General features: G+C 43.5%; 1 protein-coding gene, 1 long non-coding RNA gene and 1 other non-coding gene across 4 annotated transcripts; all 3 read left to right on the plus strand.

Moving 5' to 3' along the window:
* The first annotated feature begins 699 nt into the window (after positions 1 to 699).
* PUS1 (pseudouridine synthase 1) lies at positions 700 to 8,005 on the plus strand. 2 transcript variants are annotated; one of them, XM_040602109.1, is made up of 6 exons: positions 700 to 757; positions 1,108 to 1,329; positions 2,769 to 2,906; positions 3,621 to 3,723; positions 3,988 to 4,685; positions 7,556 to 8,005. In XM_040602109.1, exons 2-6 carry the CDS (start codon positions 1,117 to 1,119, stop codon positions 7,604 to 7,606), a joined length of 1,203 nt encoding a protein of 400 aa, XP_040458043.1. In that variant the 5' UTR covers positions 700 to 757; positions 1,108 to 1,116; the 3' UTR covers positions 7,607 to 8,005. The 2 variants fall into 2 exon arrangements, with proteins under 2 accessions (XP_040458043.1, XP_040458036.1); XM_040602102.1 differs by lacking the exon at positions 700 to 757 and adding an exon at positions 777 to 967.
* Positions 8,006 to 15,232: 7,227 nt separating this feature from the next.
* Positions 15,233 to 15,586, plus strand: LOC121091871. The gene is made up of 2 exons (XR_005829065.1): positions 15,233 to 15,391; positions 15,513 to 15,586. It is a non-coding gene; the product is annotated as an uncharacterized LOC121091871 (long non-coding RNA).
* Positions 15,587 to 22,990: 7,404 nt separating this feature from the next.
* Positions 22,991 to 23,129, plus strand: LOC121082803. The gene has a single exon (XR_005826132.1). It is a non-coding gene; the product is annotated as a small nucleolar RNA SNORA49 (small nucleolar RNA).
* Positions 23,130 to 24,339: the final 1,210 nt, after the last annotated feature.

Genomic DNA, 24,339 nt, shown 5'->3' on the forward strand with positions numbered 1-24,339 from the left:
TTGGGGACAACAGAGTCAGAACCACCCCTGCCTTGGGAGCTGAAACCTGGCAAGGGGTTTGAATGCTGTCAGAAAACACGTGAAGTAATGTGCTTCTCAGAATGAGCCTCAGCAGCTCATGTTAAACACAGGCTCCTTCCCTTGGCGTGGCAGAGGGTAACCGAGCTGCTCACATTGCCCTTTGCGAGCCCGGACTGGTGCCCGGGGGTGCCGGCGGTCCCTGGCCGTGGGTCCCCCCCCCTAAGCAGCTGGCTGTCACAGCATGGCCCCCTGCTGCAGGAGTGGTCCTGGAGACACCGCCGGGCCTGCCGCACAGGGCTGCGTTCTGCGGGGCTGTGGCTCGGTGGGCTCGTGGCTCGCGGGGCTCACGGCTCATAGGGCTTGTGGCTCGTGGCTCACAGGGCTGTGGCTCGTGGGCCTTGTGGCCACAGCTTCTCGGTGCCCACTGGGTGCGGGAGGGCGCTGGCAGGGGCACGGTCACTGTGCCCCGGTGGGGAGTGACAAGCAGGTGGGGAGGGAAGGGGAAGGGGAAGGGGAAGGGCGGCCGCTGCTCCCCCGCGCAGGGCACCGCCACCAGCAGCGCTGCGCGGCGGCCCCAACACCGACGGGAGGGGCCCACGGCAGTTCGCGCACAGTGGGGGTGCTGGCCCCGCCCCCCGGGCCTGCCCCGCCCCGCCCCGCCATGTCCCCGCGCGGCCGCCGTAGCTGGCACGTGTCTCGCCGCGCCCGCGTGGTGGCGTCGCTGCGCAGCGACCGCGTAAGTGGCGGCGGCGGCGGCAGGGGCCGGGGCCGGGCTGGGGCTGGGATTGAGGGTGGCGGGCTAAGGGTGACGGCCGCGGGTTCCCCCGCCGGTTTCTCCGCCCGGCACTCGGGAGCGATGCTGCGGTGGGCGCTGCGGGCTGCGAGCTGCGGCCTCTCCGCTGCCGGGAGCGCGGCGTGCGGCGGGCCCTGGCGCCGGCTGCGCAACGTGCGTACCCGCCGAGGGCCCCGTCCCCTCCGTCCCCTCCGTCCCCTCCGTCCCCTCCGTCCCCTCCGTCCCCTCCGTCCCCTCCGTCCCCTCCGTCCCCTCCGTCCCGCGCTGAGCTCCCCGCTGCTCTGTGCCCGCAGGTTGGCTCCATGGCGCAGGCCCCGGGCGTGGCGGCCGCCCAGGCGAAGCGGCTGAGGAGCAGCAGCGAGGCGGCGGCGCGGCCGGCGGAGAACGGGCATCGGGACAAGCGGCTGAAGGGCGGTGCGGACAGGGAAGGTGCGGAGGACCCGGATAAAAAGTCACCCAAAAGGAAGATCGTGCTGTTGATGGCGTATTCCGGGAAAGGCTACCACGGCATGCAGGTGTGTGGGCTGGCGGAGCACGGCCCGAGCCGGGCACGGGGACTGAGCAGGGGCGCACCCGCGGCCTGGGGAGTGGGGCAGGGCCCCTGATGCGGCGGCTGGGCTGGGCAGCAACGCAAATGACACGTCGGTGGCACATCTCTGGTATCTGGTGGCTCCAGTGAGCCAGCCTTTAGCACAGAGCATCGGCAGGAGACCTGTCAGAACCAGCTGCAGCAGGGGAGGGAGATGGGAGCGCCGGCACTGCTGCTCTGTCAGAACCGGCGGCGCTGCCCGGCCATCGCCTGCTGACCCGTCCCGCCTCTGCTCAGAGCACTGCGCTTCAGAGCCGTCGGGCCAAGGGTCTCTTAGGTTAGACCTCAAGTTGTCCCACTAGGCACAGATTCAGGACAACTGAGCTGTGTATTTGAATGAAACAGGTTAGCTTCCATGTTGCAATCTCTTGTACTTTTGAAAAGGTTATCTGTACTTGAAGGCATTTTAAACTCCTTTTTCTGATGCGCTCTAGTGGGGTCGCCTGTAGCAATTTAGAAACAGGAAAACTGTTGCAAGACTTCTGTGTTTGCATGTGGAAGGAAGGGATGCTGCTTTGTTGTAGCAGCATCATCCCAGCGGTGCCCAGCAGCAGCCCCGTCCCCAGGCAGTGTTGCAGCAAGAGGAGGAATGTTGCTCCACCTGCTGCCCCTCTCGGCGCGCTGCAAGCTCCGCACGCGCTCCCGAGGCGTTCTTTAAAATCTCCACGGGGTAATTGATAAGATTGCACACAGACAGAGAAGGGAATTTTTCATGTTTGTACAACAGAGTAGATTTGTTCAACAGCAGTAAGCCTGAGGCACTTAGCACGGATGTGCCCATAAGCATATCGGCTTTGCTGCTTTCCTGACTGAATGGTGTGTGTCAAGGGTGTGTGCTTTGCAGCCTTGCATGAAAGCGGAGTTGTGCATTGTTGTTACAGCTCATCTGTGAGATGAGTGTAGAAGTCACTGGAGAAAACCATAGTCTGCGTTACACAACAGCTTGGGTGAACTGAGCAACAGAACCGAATCTAATTTCTAGAAGCAGAATTTGCAGAGGCTATGTTTGGAGCAGCAGCTATTAACTTGCAGGCACTGGAACAGCGTTTCATTGGTGCTGTTCCATGCAGTTGAAGGAATCGTCAAAAAATTCTATTGCAGAAATATTGCACGGTGAAGTTAGAAATAATCCGTTGCTTGCAACAACGGTAAAAGGTAAGTTGGAACGTAGGTATTTTATTAACACTCCGGTAAAATATAGTTAGTTTTGTTAGAGAATGGCAGTGGTTTTAGGACTGTGAAGAGAAGGCTTTTAAAGAATTTCACAACATTGTCTGATTAACAAGATTTTTCAGTTATCATTTTCAGTTATGTAATTATTACTATTTGTCCTATTTCTTATTTTTACTGTGTATCCTCCTCTAGAGAAACGTGGGATCTTCACAGTTCAGGACAATTGAAGATGACTTAGTATCTGCCCTTGTTCAGTCAGGCTGCATCCCGGAAAACCACGGGGAAGATATGAAGAAGATGTCTTTTCAGCGGTGTGCTCGAACGGATAAGGTGCGTTGGATAGGGCCTGTGCTCTCATAAACTCTGGTGTACCCTCGCCACTGCTACTGGGTTGACTAGTAAAAGTGTTGGCTAAAGTGAGATCCAATAGCAAATACTGTTCGCAGGGAATGTTGCTTGAAACTTCTCCTTTCATCCACTACTAAACTTGAGTACAAACAAACATTTAGAAAGCTCAGGATATTGATTAGATGGTATTTGTAAAGCTGGTGCTTCATACCTAAAGTTTGTGTTTGTCACCTTCATCTGCTTCAGCCTGCCAGCCTGCTGCTGCTCCTTGTTGTTGCTGCCTGGTTGATGCGGTGCTTGAGAGTTTAGCTGCATCTCTGTTGTTTTTAAGCCTGCCACAGTGGGGTTCTATGTCTGAACTGGAGTTTGTGGCTGATACTGCATATAAGTAATTTCTTTTCAGTTGGTGGTTTACTTAATAGCAGTCAAATACAGTGCGGTGTCATGGAAGGGAGCACAGTGTTCTGCTGTCGAATGTTGCTGAGATGCTGTATGGCTGTACACCACCATCAGGTCTTCCAGGAGTACTCTGACTTGGGTTTCTCCCTGTGGCCTTGCATTCGCCTGGCTGCAGCCTGAAATGACCAGTGAGAAAAAGGGATAAATTTGTTCTTTGGCTGTTACAGTTCTGCAAGTGCTACCCCAGAGCTGCCAAGGTACAGAATTACATGTTTGTTTGTTCTGTGGTTCTTGTAGGGGGTGTCTGCAGCTGGACAGATTGTGTCGCTAAAGGTCAGGCTAATAGATGACATCTTAGAAAAGATCAATAACCATCTTCCTTCTCACATCAGAATTCTGGGTAAGGATACTGGAATGGGCAGAGAAAATGTTTTCAAGGAAGAGCTTTCTCCTGCACAAGGTCTCTCCCTTACCATTATAATTTTACTCATAAGCAGTTTTAATATAAATCCATCTGTTTTGGTTAGTTTGAAATTAGAGTCCTATAAAATAAATACATCTTTTGATTGTATTTTATTTGAAAAATGTTCTTGTTGGTAGGAGCGAGATCACAATTGGGTTGTAACCTACTGATTCAAAAACCTAATGTCACTTTTAAAACAAGGTCTGAAGAGAGTGACGGGGGGATTCAACTCCAAGAACAAATGTGATGCCAGAACGTACTCTTACATGCTGCCAACGTTTGCCTTTGCCCATAAAGACCATGATGTGCAAGAAGAGGTTTATCGGCTGGACAAAGAGACTCTTGAAAAAGTCAATAAACTGCTTGCATGCTATAAAGGAACGCATAACTTCCATAACTTCACATCTCAGAAGGGACCCAGGGACCCCAGTGCCAAGCGGTACATAATGGAGATGTACTGTGGGGAGCCGTTTGTGAGGGAAAATGTAGAATTTGCAGTGATCAAAGTGAAAGGTCAGAGTTTCATGATGCACCAAATAAGGAAGATGATTGGGCTGGTGATAGCTATTGTGAAAGGTTATGCCGCCGAGTCTATCATGGAGCGCAGCTGGGGAGAGGAGAAAGTAGATGTCCCCAAAGCCCCAGGACTTGGGCTGGTCTTGGAAAGAGTACACTTTGAAAAATACAACAGGCGTTTTGGAAATGATGGACTGCATGAGCCACTGGAGTGGACAGAGGAGGAGGAGAAGATTGCTCTTTTCAAAGAGCAGTATATCTATCCTACCATTATCAACACAGAAAGGGAGGAGAAATCCATGGCAAACTGGCTAAACACCCTCCCCATTCATGACTTCAACTCTTCTGCTGTTGGGATGCAAGCTGACAACAAAAGTTCAAAGGTAATGATTGAAGCCATTATTTTATCAAATGGAAGCCGTCAAGTTGAAGTGGCTTTTCCCTTAGTAACGTTTTTATTTTCCATGAATATGCCATGGAAGATGACAGGCATCTGGAGTATGATGTGTAGTTATCTTTTCCATCTTTGAGCACTTTATGATGGTGGAATGAACTATGCAAAGTTACTTTTGCAGGGTTTTGCATGGGGCAGCTGAGGGCAGGAGGAAGGAATGCCTTAAAGCACAGGCCAGTTTGCAGAATTATAAACTGGCAACAGGAACTGTGGACGCCTTACCAGCCTTTGCTATTGTGAAGCTGTTTGAGAGACTAGTTTTCGGCTTGACAACTTGCCTTTAAATACCAGCTCTGGTATTTATTATCTGGTATTAAATACCAAAACCACTCTGATTTTGGGCTAATTCTTTTTGTGTAATGCACTGTTCACTAGGTAAGATTTGGAACTGAGGAAATTTTAGGGCCATTGGGTTTTTTTTGGTAAACCTGCCATGAGCTCAAAATAGGTCCTCAGAGCAACTCCTACTGAATAAAGTAGTGGAATCTTATTTCTGACAACAGGAACTGCTGTCAGCTGGAAGTTGCAATAGAACAAAGGCATAGAATAAGTTTTTAACAGAAAGAAAATGTCAATTTAAGTTAGGGGTTTTTTTCTGGTTGAGATGTAGAATAACCTCACAAGAAAAAGAGTAAAAAGATGTTTGGGGCATGCTACAAGTAGGTTGGAAACCACATGAGGAATCTGAAGTTAAAATCACAAAGTATTTATTTAAATTAACAACTGCTGGAGTGATTTAAAATACAGTAGTGCTTGATTGGACGAGTCCCTCGTCAATCTGATCTGACTTTGAAGCAAGTCCTGCTGGAGTCTTACCACCAAACACCATTAACAGACAAACTAATGCCCTAACTACAACAAGATCGAGCATTCCAACATGCTCTGTTGACCCAACCCAGGTGCGCTCACTAGAAAGATTTAAATTTGTAAAAGGAACTCGGCAAACACAAGGCCCGACTGTTTACCAAAAACATAGCCTTCAGCCTAACGAGTATTGAAGGTGATGCCTGCCCAGTGACACCATGTTCAACAGCCGCGGTATCCTAACCATGCAAAGGTAGCGCAATCAATTGTCCCATAAATCGAGACCTGTATGAATGGCTAAATGAGGTCTTAACTGTCTCTTACAGTTGATCAGTGAAATTGATCTTCCTGTGCAAAAGCAGGAATAAACCCATAAGATGAGAAGACCCTGTGGAACTTAAAAATCAATAACCACCATGCACTAAATCTAAGCATACTAGACACACCACACCCGCAGTGCTGGCCTACAGTTTTTTGGTTGCGGAGTACCTCACAGTCCTGTGTGTGATTCAGATTTGTCAGAAGGCTGGCAAATTCTTGAAGGACAAATCGTGGGCAGGGCTAAAACTTCTGTGCAGTGCAGCACATAAGAAAATAATGACCTTTTCTTCACTTAATGGAGTCCTTAAAATTACTTTCATTTTGTGTAGCTAATGATCTTGCTCTGAAGAGCATTAGGTTTAATCCCAACTCTGCTTATTTTTTTTGTTTTGAGTATGAGAAAGAGTTTCAACATATAAAATTTATAGCCTTGTTGAATGGTACAAGCAAGATAGCAGAAATTTCTCAGGATTATTTTTGTACCTGTGGTAATTGTTTTTCTGAGGTATAGTGCTGTATGAGGACATTTGTGATGGGAGGTTATGACAAATGCCACATTAGTTTGGTTAAATGGGACTTGAGGAGACCATGTGGTGCAGAGTCAGAGGTCTTGATGGGAATGTTGACAGGACTTACTGCTGACAGGTTCCGAATCGCTGATGTATTGCTAGCAGGAGGCAGGTCTGCTTGCTTTAGATAAACTTGACCAAATACAGTCCGGGCATCACAGTTGGCACAAGCTGTCTGGAGAAGGATAAATAAGGGATGATATGACAGACTCCTTTGAGAATCTGCAGGCTGTTTGCAGTTCAATGAGCTGTGCTTGCTGTTACAAAGTCAACTGTCTCAGTCTCAGAATGTGTTTTGTAGTAGGATATTAAATTGTCAATTTTAAATTCATGGGATTTGGAGGTTTATGTTTTCAGCAAGTAGTGGTGAGGAAAAAAGAGTAACTACAGACATATTGTTACGTTAGCCTTTCTTTGTAAAATCCTTTGATGCCAATCATACCAGTCAAAATACTTACTTCAAAAAATTACAGAACCCCTCAAATTTATCACACCATATTGACTCACCTGTGAAGGAGTGGCTCCCAGTTAAGAACTCAGACTTTGCTTTCCTTGTAAGTTGCTAACATTTGTAGTGTTTCCCCTATACTATTTTGTATGACTGATTTAATTTTTAAACAAGTATTAATGAGCCCTTGCATATCTCTAGTAGAGTTTGGACATAAATTCTTTGCAGCAGACAAAAGTTCTCAAATCTGGCTTTAGACAATATAGCAAATGTAGCTTTTGAGGGTCTTGCATGAAAAAAGCACTTGTTAACTTGTCTCACCTGTGTTATTTTAAACATCACTATTTCATGCTATTATCACACTTTTAAGTTACCCACATACTGGAGGTTGTAATCATACAGTTGTAAATATAAATGAGAAGAAATCTCTTCTCTGCTGAGTGTAATCCAACATACAGGGGTTTTTTTTGCTACAAGAGGCATTATTGGTATACCATCACAGAAGTTTGTTATAATAGATAGGTCTAAGACATGAAGTTGGGATCTAGCCCCATTTTCTTACACTTTTGGAGAAGTTTAAAATCAATGTCTTTGATTTGGGTTGGTCTCTAGAAATAAATGAAATATTGACAAACCATTTTTCATTTGACTTTACAGAACAGCAGCGATCTCGAAGGCAGTGATGGTTGTGATGATGATTCCGACTGAGCCAGTAAGTGGCTGGAAGTGGGGCCCTTGCTGCTTGCAGTTCCCTTTGTCTACAAAAAAGTGGCCTTTCTAAATCCAGGAATACAGTAAATGGGTTTGTGTGCTTGCAGAACATGAACTGGATGCCCAGGAGAAACTGGGTGGAGAAGATGGTGCAGCTGAAAAAGTAAAAGAAGCTTTTTATACTACTGACTCATTCACCTGACTGATATACTTGAACACAGTGTAATGAGAAAGAAGCTTTCTAAAAGAATCTTGTAATGCAGGATATCTTAATTGCTATGTGAATAACATTTTTATTACATGTTTACCTGGGAAATAGTATTTTAAATATGTATGATCTCTACATAAAGATGGGGCAAATAATTTTAATACACTCTTTTATTATATTATTATGAAGTTATGACTCCATGAACTTTTGATTTTTTTTTTTGTTGTTATTTTCTTGGCCTTTACTTAACCTGATCTCTAAACACTTTAAGCTTTTATTTCCCATGTCATCCGTGACTTTCCTGTGAAACAACACACATGGGTTAGGAACTTATTATAATGCTGACTGCTGTGAACTCTTGGTATTGAAACAAATTTTCTGTGTTTTCTAAAGCTTTGCAAGTATGAAAGAAATAATTCCTTACTTGGTGAGAGGTCTCAATTTTGGAACATGGACTGGATGATATATTTCAAGATGTGACCTTTTCTTTGGGAGGTGTCATCCCCCCAGTATTACCCACGTGCTTGGGCAGACTGGAGAACGTAGATCCACAGCTCTGTGGGTAACGGGGCCTTCGCTGCCTGAGGTGTTTCACACACCTGAGTTTGAGGCATGAGGAGAAGCGGTTGGTTCATGGTTAGAACAGCAGTTCAAAGTGCGCAGCCATGGATGTTCTAGCGTTGCCTGTGGTGGATCGCTAAATGTGTTGCTGCAGGTTTAGTATTTTAGTTTTTAGTGGGAACTACCTAGCCATCTGCTAGATTTGGGGTTGAAGCAACCTAGCACATGTGAAAGGAACAGTGCTGACTTCCTCTGGGCTTTAATCAAGTCTGCCTTTGCTGTCCGTGTGTGAACTCTTAATTCCTGTCAAGCTGCTCAGAATAATGTGCAATGGTATGGGAAGCACATGTCTGAGGACCGTCTTCCTTTAGGAACCAGTTTTAATTTTGCTTTGGGGACCTGCATACTCTGGAGTTCTTGTTCTCCTTTCCCCAGCTCTGGTTTGACAACTTGCTCCTGTTTTCAGCCTTTGGTGGAGGTGGTGGAAGAAGCAGCTGGGGAGGCAGCAGCCCTGGGGCCCTCCCTGCCCGTAGAGCACTGGGGCAGAGGCGGCCGAGGCTCCCCAAGCACGCGGGGCTGGTACAGGTGCCTGACGCGCTTCCTGAGCTGGCTCTGCGCAGAGGCTTGCTTTGTGATGTGGCAGCCACAGAAAAGGAGTCAGCTCTAGGTTCCTTCATTCAGTAGTTTCTGGCCAAAGCCTCTAATTTACTGCTGCTTCTAGAATTTTGTTTGGGGTTTTTTGTGTGTTTTTAGGGGGTTTTTTTCCCCCTAGAGTACAGCTGTCCTTTAAAAAGGGATGTGCTTGTTTATCTGGGTTTTAGCTGGGAGTTTTTTTATTTTATTGTGAAGGCCTTGCTCTGTTTGGTCTATTTTGTGAGAGCAAGTGTCTATATATGTGCTGGAGAGAGAGATCCTGCCTTGATTTTTCGTTCCTGTCCCTTGCTGGAGCACTCGTTTGCATTAGTCCTCCCTCCAAAGCGCTCTCTTTCTATTCCTTTCAATCTGACAAAAAACCAACCTTTTTTTCTTATAATAAAGGCCCCCAAACTGACATGTACCTCAGCTGAACTCCGTGAGAACTGTTCATAGCCTTTAAGGAAAACAATAACTTTCAAAAAACCCAGTGTATTTATTGCCTCTGGGCGTGCGTGCTGTTTTATTTCAAGAGGATTATTAATTTGGTGTTTCAGTGCAGGAGCTGAATAAAAGAAAACCTAAAAGGAAGGTGGGAGGGCTGTGAACGCTGCGGGGCCCCCGCTGGGCGGGCGCGGCTCACCTCACGGGGCGGGGGGGGGGGGGGAGGCGCAGGCTGGGCCGGGGCCTGAGGGGCCGCGTCCGGCCTGGGGGAGCGGAGGTGCCTGACGGCCGCCCGCCACAACTCGAAGGGGCCGTGCGGTCCGCCCGCCCCAGCCCCAGCGCCCGCTATCTCACGGGACGGTGCCGCTTGGTGCCCGGGCGGCGGCCCGGCCGCGGGGGCCGCTGTGGTGACTGCGCCGGCGGAGCGCGGCGGGGGCGGGACGGGCAGCGCCGTGAGGGGCCGGGGCCGGGGCCGCGCTGTCTCGCTGAGGGGGCGCTCGCCCGCCCCGCTGTGCGCGCCCAGCCGCCGTGCCGGGGCCGCTGAGCCGGGCGTTAGGCTCCGGCTCTGCTCCCCCCGGGGCGGCCGAGGCGCTGGGCCAGGCGCCTCCTCCCCGCCTGGGGTAGCGCGGCCCCGTGCGCCGGCGGGCGGCATTCCTGAGGACAGGCTGGGGCCGCTGGACCCGTCCCCCGCCGCGGGGCTCGGCGCTGCGCTGCCGCCGCGCTTCTGCCCGGCGAACTTTATCTCCGCGCCGAAGGCTCCTCACAGCCCGGCCAGCGGCGCTGCGGCCCCGGCCGCCTTCGCAAGGCAGCGCCGGGACCCCAAAGGGATGAGCCGCTCCGCCGCTTGGGGGCAGCGCCCCGGGGCCGAGGGAGGGCAGGGGGCAGCGCCCTGGGGCCGAGCTGGGGGGCGGCCTGTGCCCGGCGCCCGCCCGGCGCCCCCCCGCGCCCCGCCGCCTTCGAAGGCCAAAGGGACGCAGTCAGGACCCGGCAGGTGCCGCCGGAGCCCTTGTGTCCCGCTGCTAGAAATAAAGTGACTGGATAAACCTCCTGGAACGGCGAACTGGGGCGGCTGCGCGAGGCTGGAAGGCCGGTGGCCGTGGGGGTGACCCTCCTTCCACTCCTTGGGCAGGAGGCTGTCCTGTGACTCCAAAGACCATTTCACAGCAAAATAAAGAGCATGTAAAAGTGAAATCAAAGGTAAATGTGGACAGAGCTTTGGAAGTGGTAGACCAATGCACCATTTTATTGTTAATGAGATTACTTTATTAGGTTAACTTTATTTTAGTTCCAAAATAGTACCTCACATATAGACTCATAATTAGTTTTGATAGCAGTTTAAAAAAAGTGTCATGACCTTTAAAATAACACTGGTACATTTAGTACAGATATTAATGATTTATTACAAAGTATTTACAGTCAAATGTGAGTTTTAAGCTTTGTAATTAAAGATAATTGCTTTAATGAGCTCTTCTGTAATTGTAACATTATATCTAATACCAATTATTATGTGATTTAAAAACCCTCTGGAGAAAATCTTAGAAATCTTAGCGAGCGCTGCACATCTCATTTTTCATGCATCGGCCTTAAATTTATACCCTCTGTGCCTAATTTGTTGTTTTCCTTAACTGATGTTGCGTGAAATTTTTCCTTTTCGGGCCTTTGATACCCTGATAGGGACTGATTCCCTAGCTAGCACCTCTCCGTAGGATGCTGTTAAAAGCGATCTTTGTGTTGTCGGGGTACAGAGTGGGTAAGTACATCCTAGACTCATGTGCTGATTGATTTGCATCTTTATAGCTCTTAGGTGTGCAGTTGTATTGTAGTATGACAGAAACTTGATTTGACCAACTAGGTCACAGTCTGTACTGCTACTTTCGTTGGTTCTTTTTTGTATTCCACTATTTTAATCACTGAAATTGCAATTTTTAGAAGTTTTTCTGCAGGTGAGTGCCTCCTGTTCCTCACATGGTTCAAGAGATTAGTCAGGAGCAAAACCAATGGCAAAATGGACCAAACTTGTCAGGTTTGCATAGTTCCTTACCTGCTCCACACAGCAGGAACCCAGCTTTTCCTCAGCAGGTACAACCAGCAGACTGTAATAATAAGCATGTGATTTTGATCCCAACTCCGGTTCCCATAGAGCAACAGATATCAGATTTGCATATTATATCGTATGTGGCTTTGAACAGCTGTTTTTTGTGTATTGTAATTGCTGTTGTCATCTGTTTCTGCTCAGTTACATAGTCTGTCTGAATGCTGGGAAGAGAGTATCCTCAGAAACACAGTGGCAACATATCTCGTTAAGAAAGTCTAGACAAGATTAACTTTGGGCACTTCACTGCTACTTTCCCTTGAAATTTTAGTTCTATGAAGAACATATCTGTTTATGTCATTTGTGATGACTACCAGACTCTCAATTTAAATATTCTTGTGCTGGATTTTTGTTTTCATTGAATCAAAACAATACCATGCTTCAAAGTAAATTTAATGTGTGTGTGGAAGGTTGCAGGTAAGTATGTGACAAGATGCAGCAAGAGAACAGTGTGCAAACCTCACACTGTCCTGGCAGCGTTGTCCTTTGTGTTTTGTATTAAGCCTTTGTGGATGACAGAATTTATTACCTCAACCTAGGGAGAAACAAGGAAACAATTTCAGTAGGTTTTGCAAAAGACTTTACCAGACACTAATAACTGATTTCAGATAGCCATTGTATCACACAGCTGGGTATAAATCCTTCTTTACAGTAAAACTTTCTGCTCATTTAAATTTAGAGTGCTCTGTAGATAGCTGTATCTCTCTTTTGATTTTAATTAATGATGCAGACATGCCATGTGATTTTTACTGAAGAAAGAAAAGGAATGAGAAGGAATCGGGCAGATTCTCTAGAGAAGCAGGATTTGTTCTTGTAATGAAATTCTAGAAGGAGATTTAATTAAACAGAATTAATTATTTTAAGTTTTTATGCAGCACACTTAAAATAAGGGGGGAGGAATCCCAGTGAAAATTTGTGCTGCTTGTGCTTACTTGCCAGCAGTTGCAGGATGCTTGCATGTATTAATAAAAATGCCACAAACTAAATGCATTTTTATATGGATTTTCTTGAGAATTCTGTCCATCTGCCATCTGGAAGAGCATTCCAATTTTGTGAAAAGCCCTGCTCTTCTGATGAGATCTAGAGGGACTGTATTTTAGGAGGTAAAAATAAAGTTGCCAAGACTGGGTACCACTGCATCCCAAACTTCCCTATTGATTTACATAATACTACTGCATCCCAAAGTCCTTGAGAGACTTTACATAAATCTGCACAAGATGTGTTATTCATTGTCATTTAATAAAGGGCAACTTCAGACAGCATAGAATGTTTCCAAGGACTGAATAAGCATTTCTATGGCTTGTTCAGCTAACATTGTTCACAGTGTCTCTGTCTTGGTTTTACATTGTGCAGTAGGAAATGTAACTGTAATTTTGTTTACTTGAAGGAAAATTAAATTCTGCAGCAGATAACAACACCGAGGAAAGAAGGTTTGTGGTCTCTGAAACGTCTACCCAAATTCCAAGAGGCCCTCTGGCACAAACCACACCATGATCATCTTTTGGAAGATATGTAGTGGGTGGCAACTGACTTTGTTCGAGGACAAAAGATGGAGGATGACAACTTCCAGGAGAGTAATGTGAATTAAATATTTTCAGCCAGAAAAGAGGGGGGAGAATAGGCAGCATTTTCATTGTTAGGACACAATTGCTGCAAGTGTGCGAGTTTTTGTTTGCCTTTCCACTGTGTTAGTAAAGTTTGGGCAGTACTCCTAAAGGGATTTTGGTTTTTTCATTCTTTAGTAATACACTTTTTAGATAGAACAGAATAAAAACTTAAAATGATTTTATGGTTTTATTAAGTTGATTTTAATTGTGGCTCATCATCATGAGGATACGATACTTCCTAAGGAAATACGCAAGAAAAGAGAAACAAGTGAGGGCAGTTGCTGCTTCTACTGCTAGGGAAATTGAACATTTCTGGTCCACCATTAGACAGGTGAATATGAAAAAAAAAACAAAAAACACTGAAAGTCTAAAGAGGTACTGAATTAAAACCTATTGGACCATAACAAGGAGAATCTTACAACTGAGCTTTGCTCAGCCCACGTGGTGAGTATTATCTGTTGGTAAAGATAGCTTCATGTTATTGACGTGCGGAAAGCTGACTCCACAATCTGTAAGATTGTAAAGTAGGTATGTTTATTCAGCGCTGGGCAGCACAGGGGAGTAGTCCCGCCAAAACCGTGTGCGCCTAACACGAAAACTTGCTCTGTTTTTATAAGACAACTCATTACATATTCGTAATATGATGTAATACGCCTATACATATGCATTACCTATCCCCGCTTTGTATTAAAATTAGTTCTGCAAGTCATTTCCATATCTCTCTCCCGACTGAGTTTGCGCAGTGTCCCCTGGTGGTGGTCGTTAGGGGTCCTGAGGATGAAGGCAGGTGAGTCTTCCTCGTGACCCCCACATCTGGCGCAGGCTCAGTAACGTCCTGCTCTTTGTCCAAACCGCAGAACCAGCTTTGGCTTGTTCTTGCAAGGTTGTAATCTTTCTTTGGACTTATATGGTCATAAAGCTGGACTTACATGGTCATGAAGCCCTTTACTCCCGTACACCTTATCACAGTACCCAAGCAAACCGTGTAAGATTTGGCAAACAGCTTAAATTTTACAACTTTTACCCTAAACAGCTAAACAGACTATTACAATTGTTAAACTCTACCCTATCTCTTACCCCCCCCCTCTCTCTCATTATGGTTGCATGAATAATTTCAGGCCTTATATGTCATGAAGGAAAGTGCTTCACTAATCCTAGTTGATGCAGTTGGCTCGCTGTGGATGTTGAAGTTTTGATGTGAGTTATTCTTTAATAGCTCTCTCTTTATGTGGATGACTTCTATTCATGGTCAGTTTTGTACACGCTACTTTTTTCTTTGAGTGCTTTGCATTGTAGCCATGTCTGATGCCTGTCTTCCTGTTGAAGAAATGTTAAATAATTCATAACTGTATTTGTCCTGTCCAGAGGAGTAGGAAGGGCATAGTTAAGGTGTGTACAGTTCTCGAGATGAGAAGCTGTAATGCATTCCACAGTTTTTCAACTATAGTCTGTTAACTTTAACTATAGTTTGTTGAAGGTAGATTGCAAGGGAATTGTATCTGTTTTTTTTCTAGTGATTTCAGCAATACTAGAGGCTGAAGAAAGACAGGACAAGGCTAAAACAGTAGCATTATGTGTCCTGGGAAATGTATCTAGTTACTCCTTGATGCCTGCTGGAAAAATGATTTTGGGGTGGAGGAACAGGGTGAGTGTCAAAGGCTTGTGAAGGAAGTAAGGTTTATGTAGCAAGGTGGGAATGGATGAGTCTGGAATGCCAGTTCTACGAAGACAAATGTTTTAATCACACGCATTGACTTAACTGCAGAGCTTGTAATTTGAGGGTGCTGTCCTGTTTTTGACTCTAGGTAACAAGAGTGTAATACTCTTATTTTCATGGTGTAGGTTGCTGAAACCTTTTAAAGTAACAGCAGCTGCTCTCTGCAAAATCACATGACACTTGGCTCTTCCATGTTGTGGTTTCATTCTGGCATCAGCTGCAAGCTGTTTAATCATGCTCAGATAATGTGTTATTATTGCTACTGTTGTTTTATGTTTTATTGCAACTGAATTGTAGTAGAATATTTCTTTAGGGTTTTTTTCCTTTATTTTTTTTTCCTATTTTTTTTTTATAACTTAAGCATGCAGATGGTCTCTCTTTGATGTGATTGAGATGGAAAACAAAATTACTCACTATGAAGCACAAACACTGCCAAAACTGAAAGTGACTAGGAAGCTTATTGAAGAAATCTACTGTTCTCCTTTGACACCCAGACTTGAACCAGCGAAGCTCAAGTCAGGTAGGTATGCAGTGTTCCAGTGACTGATTGCTTTTAACTAACAGGTGAAAATTATTAATAATTGTGAGGGCTGAGAGTTCAGTCAGAAGCATTTGTTTTTCTCGCTGTTTTTTGTTTCCAGGCTGATCACTGCTGCTTGCCAGTCTTCTGAGGGAAAGCAGACTGCTTTTTACCACTTAATAGTTCTTTTCATTTACAAAGGCTTAAGGGTGATCTTTCCTGACAAACTCAATGGAGTTGAAGTCTGTTGTGGTTTTGATCAAACAGTGGAAGTGACTTCTGCAGTAGAGTTTCCTAAGCAGAATAATTAAATCTTTTCCTTCTTGTTAATTTAAAGTCTATGGTATTTCTGCAAAGAACTTAAAGAAATGGGGGGGCATTGGGAAGGAGGGGAAGAAAAAATAGGTGTTCTGCTAAATTTTGACCTTTTTGGTTTTGCTTTTGACTCCTCTCCGAAGAGCAGTTGGGAGGGTTTATTTCTGAGTCTTGGGGCAAATGTATTTCTGCTGTGGAGCAATGCAGACTTCAACATTTTACAATAAATTAACCTGATAAAATAAGCAGTGGTTTCTGAAGCCCAAGGCAGCTTGTGTAACACATGGCTGTAGCAGGTGACGAGGAGGATGTCCTGCACTACTTCTGTCCCTTCTGCCAGAAGGGAGCTTTGTCAGTTAATGACATTAAGAATTGGAAGTGATAGCTAAAATATATATATATATGTATGTATGTATGTAAAGCAGAAAAAACCCTCATTCTTTTGCCATTTAGACACCTTTAGATTCCCAGAAGTAGTGTACACAAAACAGTTATTGTGAAATCAGCTTTTAAGATTGCAGTGTATTTTTAAAACCAGACTGCCTGAACATGCATGGAAGTTGAGATGCCCTGTTTTTTTGACTTATATTGCACCTAGCCATAGTTAAGATTTGCTCTATTAATAAGTTTGATCCTTATTAGCATCTTTTGGGAGTTTTCTTGCTGCCTCCAGACTCCAAAGATGATTAAGGAATATGGGAGATCTGTCATGCTTGTACTCCTCCATCTAACCTTTCAGAGAAGAGCGGAGCCTCAGAGCATTTGATGTACTTGCATTTTACAGTATATTGTGTTTCTTTTGTGTGTTGAGAGAGGCAGAATCCCTCCTGCTGTATACTCTGCAGCTGGACACCTCTTCTAGCTCAGATTACTGACTAAAAATAACTATTTGCCTTTTAAGTTGATTTTTGTATTAGGGTGAAGGGATTACAACTTCTAATATATGGGGTTTGTATGTGTAGAAAGGCAATTTGTTAATTTGTAGGTTATTTACACCTGTGCAGTATGGACACAAACCCAAAGGTTGGACTAGAGACTTCTCAAGGTCTCAGTTGCAGCAGACAGTGGGCACAGCAAGAGTTACAGCAGAATATCGTGAGAAAATACAAAGATGACAACCCCTTGCCATGTCTTCAGAAAATCAGTGTAGGAAAGGTCAGCTATACATATAAAAAAACCATTGCTTCCTGGTTTGCTGTCCTTTTTTTTTTTTTTTTTAATATTGCTTGAATTTGAGGAAGAAATGAGGTCATACTCAATACATTTGTGCATTATATATTTGAATATCAAGTTCCATTAGCAGTTTTCTAACAGGAATTCACTCACAAAATCAAAACAAAATTCCTTATTATCTCTGTCTGTCTTTTATAAACAGAATGATACGATTGTGCAAACACTGGAAAATTTGCTGGCAGCTGTGTTGGTCTCTGGCTATAGATCTTAACAAAACTCTTGTCAAACCTAACCTGCAGTGTGTGAGACAGCTTTTCACACACATCATTCTTAACTGCCCAGATGTAGGCATCATCACTGTCCCATTCTCTGAGTCTCTGCTGAGCCACTACTAAAGATCATTATTAACTGAGTCTTTTTTATATGATGCAGCCCTTTGGAACAGACTGGTTTCAGATGGTTGGGGCCGTAGTGCAGTTGTTTCAAGCACACTCTTTTTCAGGCCTTTTCTAAATTCTCTACATTTTGATTTCAGCTGTGTACAGTATAAGTTTTTGCATGGTTGAATGGGAAGCATTGTGTATGAAGAGAGACTGAAAATTATATCTGATAATTATTCTTTTGTGGTGTTAATAGTTCTAAGAACTTCTTTCATTGCTAAAATCAAATCATGCAGGAAAAGATCTCTTAATCTGTGGTTGTTTTCCAAAAAAATTCTGCTTAAAATATACCTGTGCATTGTTGAAGCCTTTGCAAAGTTTGTACATTGTCAAATCAAATGAGTACACATGCAAAATACCAATCAAACTGTATCTAGGAAATAAGGCAATTCATTTATCACTTTTAGCATTTTACAATCCGTTCGTTACCTCTTACTTTATTTGTTCGACAAGGGAAAGTTTCTGGCCAACCTGAAAACGTATCAGTCATAACTAATAAATATCAGTACCCCCCTTTTCTTGGGAGTTTGGAAAAATCAACTTGCCACTGTTGTCCTGGATAATATCCTCTACTAATGTTCCCTAGTTTTATTCTATTTGATACATTGGGATTATTATGTAAACACACTTCGCATTGCTGAGTCACTTGTTTTATTACAGTATATAAGTTTCGTCCTATCAATTTCTGATTTAGACTTTTATATAACATATCAGCTCCCCAATGAGTCTTATTATGTTCTGTTAGGGCTGTGGTCCATATTAAATTGGATGGTGCCACTATACGGCCATCTGCCAAATAGGCCCACTTACTTAATTTTATTTTACCATTCATGTCCTGAATTAGCTTTAGGTCTTCTTTAGAATAGTTTGTTTGCTGATCTGTACTTACAGTTTGGATTTTACCATCTGGTATTAAGGATAATTCCTCCTTTCCCACCTCCTCTGCTACTCATCTGGCCTCATGGTCGGCCAGGCGGTTTCCAATTTCCAAATCAGTGCCTCAATGGGTCATTTTATGTTCTTCCTTCCTGGATGACCCTCTTAGAACAAAGGGGATCATTCCTCACATCAAGGTCTGGCATGGCACATGTTCCCACCACTCAATGCCTACTGGGTTGCAGCCAACAGCAGAGCTCAAGATTCTTCTTGGCAAACACAGAGGCCAACCCAGTCTTGCCCTTGACTATGGTAGGAGGCACCTGACCAACCTTATTCCTTGTACTTTGTTGTCAATGCAGAGTTTCATCTGTGCATCCCATAACAAGTAACTGTCGTGGTAAAACACAGATTTATATTAGTAGAACTACTACAGAGTGTATTTTATCTCAGTTTTTATGCCAATATCCCCCACAGCCCTGCTGACCAAGGGATATTGTTTTACCTGAACTAGGCAGGCCTCCCCCTTATCATTTTCACTGTAACAGGTAAAGCATTTTTTCCTTACCTGGAACTTATTCCCAGATATACCTGGTTATAGATTTCTTTTACTTCAGGGGGGTCCTCTCTTCCACTTTTCTGTTGAATTAAAGATAAGCTCAATATTTCAATCACTTGATCATTTTAAACTTTTGGTTTCATTTCTCCTTTAAATGTCTAGATGTTCTAATAAATCTCATCCCAACAAAGATTTTGGTGAATTTGGCGTTCTTATTTTTTTTTCTTAGTTTGTACTGTAAAGGTTTCAGGATGTTTTCCTGGTGGCCAGCAGCTCCCACAACTGTAACAAATTCTTTTCACTGAATTTAACACCAAATAAGTTCTTAAGTCTTTCATAACCAACTTTCCTAAATTTCCCCATCAAAGATGCACCTTTATTCTCCAACCCATAGCCTGCCCTAAAGGGGCCGTTACCGGTCCTGTTGTGCTGCAAATGCTGCAGCAATTGGGGTGACATTGTCAGGTCCCTCTGCTCAATTGTCAGCAACAGCAACCCCCTCCTCCTCACCATCAGAAGGATTCAGGGCAGGAGATGCTCTTCCTGCTCTGCAGGTTACACAAGCCTGCCTCTGCAACAGCACTTCTGTTTTAACGCTTTCTTACCATGAACGCAAATCTGCTCCTTGTTGCTTTAAGTCTGTGTTCTTATATGTCATGCCTTTGCAGGCAAACAGCAAACACCCTGCCATGCATCCAGCATGACTCTGCCGCACCTCCGAGGGGGTACGGGGGTTTGTACAAACTCACCCCAATACTTTAACACTTTCACAGGGTCTTTGATTCTACACACACACACTCATCCCCTGCTTCAGATCCTACATACATTAGTACAAGTTTTTTCATCTTACAACGTGTTTCATTCTGGTTGCTCCACAGAAGGAACCACAACCTGAGCTCCTTTTTTTTTTTTTTTTTTTTAAACATACAAAAGTTTCAATAAGAACATCTTTCTAGTTTAGGTCTCAGTTTTTCCCTATCCTTTTCTAGAGCCATAATCAAAGATCAGGTGGTGTCAATCCCGCACTCCTGTCACACAAACATATCTGCACACATTACTTCATCCCACTTTTGTTCTCTACGAAGAAACAGCATAAGCTGTAAAATTGTGTTGTAATATAAGACTTCCTTCGAGTGGCCATCTTTCACCATCACCTAATGTATACAAAGGCCACCAATTCTGACAATATTTTTAAAATGTCTTTTTGTTCAAATTTTCACTGGGAATTCCGCCAAATTCTTTCCAATGCTTCAAAATACATCCCAGGGGTGTTTTGGTATTTATTTCTTGGCTCGGTCTGCCCCCCATCTTCCTAATAAGTCTGGTATTTGTCTACAATGTATTAGTTATTACTGGAGGCACTTACCTCAGAACACACACCACAGTTCAAGACCTCTATTTAGCCTTATTTCTTGGTCTTTTTTTTTTTTTTTTTAAAGGAGATAATATGTCTTAGACACTTGCCACCCTTTGTTCGAGTATACAGACAGCACCTATGACACTAAGGGCAGAGGTTAATTCGTGCTTTTTCCAAATGATGTTAGCTCTAATGTTTTGTCCAGTTTCCTGCTCTAATTTCTAATTATGCATTCTAACACTTCATAAATTGATTTTTCAATCGCTCCGTCCCTCTCTGGCCGGCCCCTTGCGGGGAATACGGACACGCAGATCATGACTCCTCACTCACTTTGCAGTGACATTCACACACATCACACTCTCCGGGCAGCCCTCAGTCACACAGGCAGTATGTTACAAGCTACCGTGCACTTACATACAACTCTAGTAACGCTGACAGTTCGCGTTATCACACAAAGTACGCATTTCAATGAACAATTGTCAAAAAACAGATTCTAATTTTTTTCTGGCCTTAAGCAGAGTGTTAAGTTTTCAGCTATTTGCCTAGAATTACCAGATTTTTTTTTTCAACATACATTTCATAACTCTAATTTTGAACATGTAACAAGACAACACATAGAACAAACAAGACACAGAGCGCTATTTCAGTTGTTACATTCTAGGAATTCCCCAAATCTTAAGACAACCTAAAGGAAGTTTTTAGCTTCCCAAATCTTAAGACAATCAAATAGGGCTATTACCCTTTTCAGAAGGCGTCCCTTCTTCTCAACCTTGCGAGACGGCATACCGTCTTTCGTCTTACAGGGTAAAACCAAATCTTAAGACAATCAAATATTCAAAAGAAAGAATAAATATAAATACCTTTTATGCTGTGCAGAAGTCCTTGTCCACCTGTGTGAGAAGCCAAGGGGTAGGGGAGTCTTGCCAACAGAAGATGCAGTAGGGGGCCCTGAGGGTCCCCAGGCCTCTGGGTTCCAGCACTGGTGGAGAGTTCTCCTGGCTGGTTCGCCAAATTGATGCCCAAACAGCACAGAGTAACTGCTCAGAGACGAATTTTGTCTTTAAGCAGCAACTCCCACCATATACTCAATAATTCTTTACACTATATGTGCTTTAAAACATATAGAGGGGTTTACACTCACCCCTCGGATGCTCAAGACAGTACTCACACACCAACATTCATATTATACAGAAATGTTCTCACATTTCCAACATAAAATAAGTATAATATTTAATATTAATCCTATAATTATTAATCTTACATACACAGATTAACTCCAAATTATCAAACGTTTCAGTCTTCCAACTAAAACACGGATTTCCAATATTACCTTAATATTAAAACAAATACCAAAACAGAATCAGAGTTCTTCAATATCAGAACAAGTACCAAAAACAGAACAGAATCAGAGTTCTGATATTTTCTTAATATCAGAACAGGTACCAAACCAGAATCAGATGTATACCTGGGATGCTAGCTACCCGGTATATGCCATCCTGCATAAGTATACAATGATCTTACGCCTTACGGACAGCTTTACAGATGGACCGGTCCCAGAACAGAATCCAAAACAGTACTGTTTAAAATATAATATTAATATAATATTTACAATTAATATAATATTTGAATAAAGATAGTACCTTCGCTCTGTAAGATGGAGTCCTTGTCTGCTCCTGCGGTGATCCAGATGAGATGAGTACCCCTCCGGGAAAATCCCCAGGGGTACCCTAGGGAGTCCCGGCTCTCAATGGGTCCCGCAGCCGAGCAGAGGAGGTCCCATCTGGGTCGCCAAATTGATTTGAAGAATCAGTTACCAATATTCGAGTGAGTGGAAATTATCTTTATTCAGCAGCACTGGGTGCATGGGGGATCACTCCACCAAAGTCATGCACACCGAGGGAACCTTTCAGCCCCCTCTTTATACAAGTCACTCATGTCTATTCATTAACTTTCCGGGAACTCATTAACATATCTCACACCTGGACAATTAGCACATTCCATTCAAGGACCTAGTATATCTTCAAGGTAACAACATTAACATATCTCGTGCCTTGACAATGTCCTTGAGGAGTTGTCTCTGTGCAGACTCTATTCCTTAGCGGTCTCCATCTTTGCCACGTTGCATGTACAACAGGAATCTAAGACAAAATGTCCCTTTTAAAGATAACCAACCCAAGGACTTAGCAGTTTGTGCATCCATCATATTGCAATAAGGGTTAGATATCACCCGACTTTAACTAAACATAGGTGTGTCATCCTCTAGATAAGTGGTACAGCATTCACTACTCATTTTCTCTGGCTGTTGAATGCTACCTGCAGAACCTTCAAGCTCTTATTTCATAAAAAGGCAAGATGGAAGCTCTAGCTGTCTTGCTTTGGAAGCTGACAGCAAGAGGACATCGTGTGTTGTTTTTGACACGGTGATTCCAATGCTCGATATACTGGAGCTTTTCTTGAACTTCCATTTTCTCATGTATGTAAGAGTTAATAAGAGCGGTGCTCACAGTTGGCATTATCTGGTAAGAGAACCTCTTACTCAAGCTAATGGTTAATAGATGCTCATAGTGGAAGGGAAAATGCTAAAGCGAAGTCTAATACATTTGCAAAATCAGTTTGCATAATGTCATGAGTTATTTAAGCAAATTATGTTTGTAGCTGTAGCACAAACTATGTAATTATATATGGAATTTGTCAGTCATATTACTATTTGATGAGGCATCCAGGGTGTTTCCAAGAGGTATGCCACTAGTTGTCCTACATTTATGACTAATTTGTGCTTGAAATACAGATGTTTTATTTCACAATGCTTTTGCTTTCATTATCTGTAGCTATCTACATCGTTAGTACTTTAAGTGTAGTTGCTGTTTTCCTGTTTGGCTGTTCCTCAGCCTTACTCCAGGGGCTTTTGTTTTTTGTGGAGTGCCCTGGCATTGCCTGAGGGTAAATTGAAAGTATGTTCATTTCCCTCCCCAGTAAGATTTTCAATATCCTCTGGGGCCTACAATTTGAGCAAACATTAACAATACAATTAAGTTATTCTTTTCTTATTTTGTATTTCAGATTGTGTTGTTATGCTTTCTGTCCGATGCAGTATAAAACATAAAGCAGTACTTTGCCTTAAAGCAACACAAGGCAGCACAGTAGAAGGGATTCAATCTAGTCAATAGACAAGAAAAGAAAAATGATGAAGCATGCACAGAATGTAATAACCCAGTCAGGTGTGCTTAGTCATAGGACATAATGTGACTACTGTCATAGATCTTTAGATTTTTATCTGGTTGACTGCACCATAAATTAATAGTTCTAATGCTACGCAAATTAATTTTGAACTGTGTAGATCAGTAATGTGGGCAGGCAGATAACTTAAAATGTTTGCGCTCTTAACGTAGGTTGAGGAAGTAATAAGAAAGCAATTTTTCTGGTCTTCTCATTCTGTAAATTAGAGTTTTAGAGATTTATGCTTTATTAATGTGAATTTTAATTAAGTTGAATTTTAGGAATCCATAAAAAACTTCAACCAAGACAAGCAATTCTTCTGTGCTATCCTTTCTTCCCACACTTCTGCCACACCACAGGTGTCAGCCATGCAGATGGGAATACTATTGTCTTCTATGACACTGATTTAGATCTGCTGATAGATACAAAGGCTAAAGAATCATGTGATAAAATTGCAAGAGATGGAGATATTCACATATACAGGTGACTTTTACACTAAGAAATAGTATAGATTTTTAAAAATAAAAAATAGAGGGAAGATGTTTTTAGGTGAAAGTAGGATTTATGGTTGAGGTTGTCCTTAAGTTTAGTAGTTCATTTGGCCTTTTAAAATCCCTTTAAAGATTAGATCAGTCATACATGCTTCTTCCCATCAGAATGAGGGCAAAATGAAAACCCTGTCCTTTCCCTTACCGTATCTTCTGTTCCTGTCTTTCCCTCCCACTTCCGTCGTGCAAGCCATCTAAATTTCTGCGTTGGGACAGTTAAAACGAACATTAAGATCTCTGGGTGTTTTCTGCTCTTGATAAACAATAAATGTCCTTCTTGATGGTCTATCATTGGATTTCAAATCCACTAGTGGTGAGATGCTGATGTTCATGTAGTTCTAAGATGTACTTGGCAAGCTTCTCTCAAGTGACTGTTTCTTTTCCTGGAAAGATGTGTTGAGAGTGGAGGGGAGCTCTTGCTCACCTCACATCACTGGCCAGGTACACAGGGGTGTGCAAGATAG

The sequence above is a fragment of the Falco naumanni genome, chromosome 1, assembly GCF_017639655.2.
Source record: "Falco naumanni isolate bFalNau1 chromosome 1, bFalNau1.pat, whole genome shotgun sequence".
In the NCBI taxonomy this organism is placed as follows: domain Eukaryota; kingdom Metazoa; phylum Chordata; class Aves; order Falconiformes; family Falconidae; genus Falco; species Falco naumanni.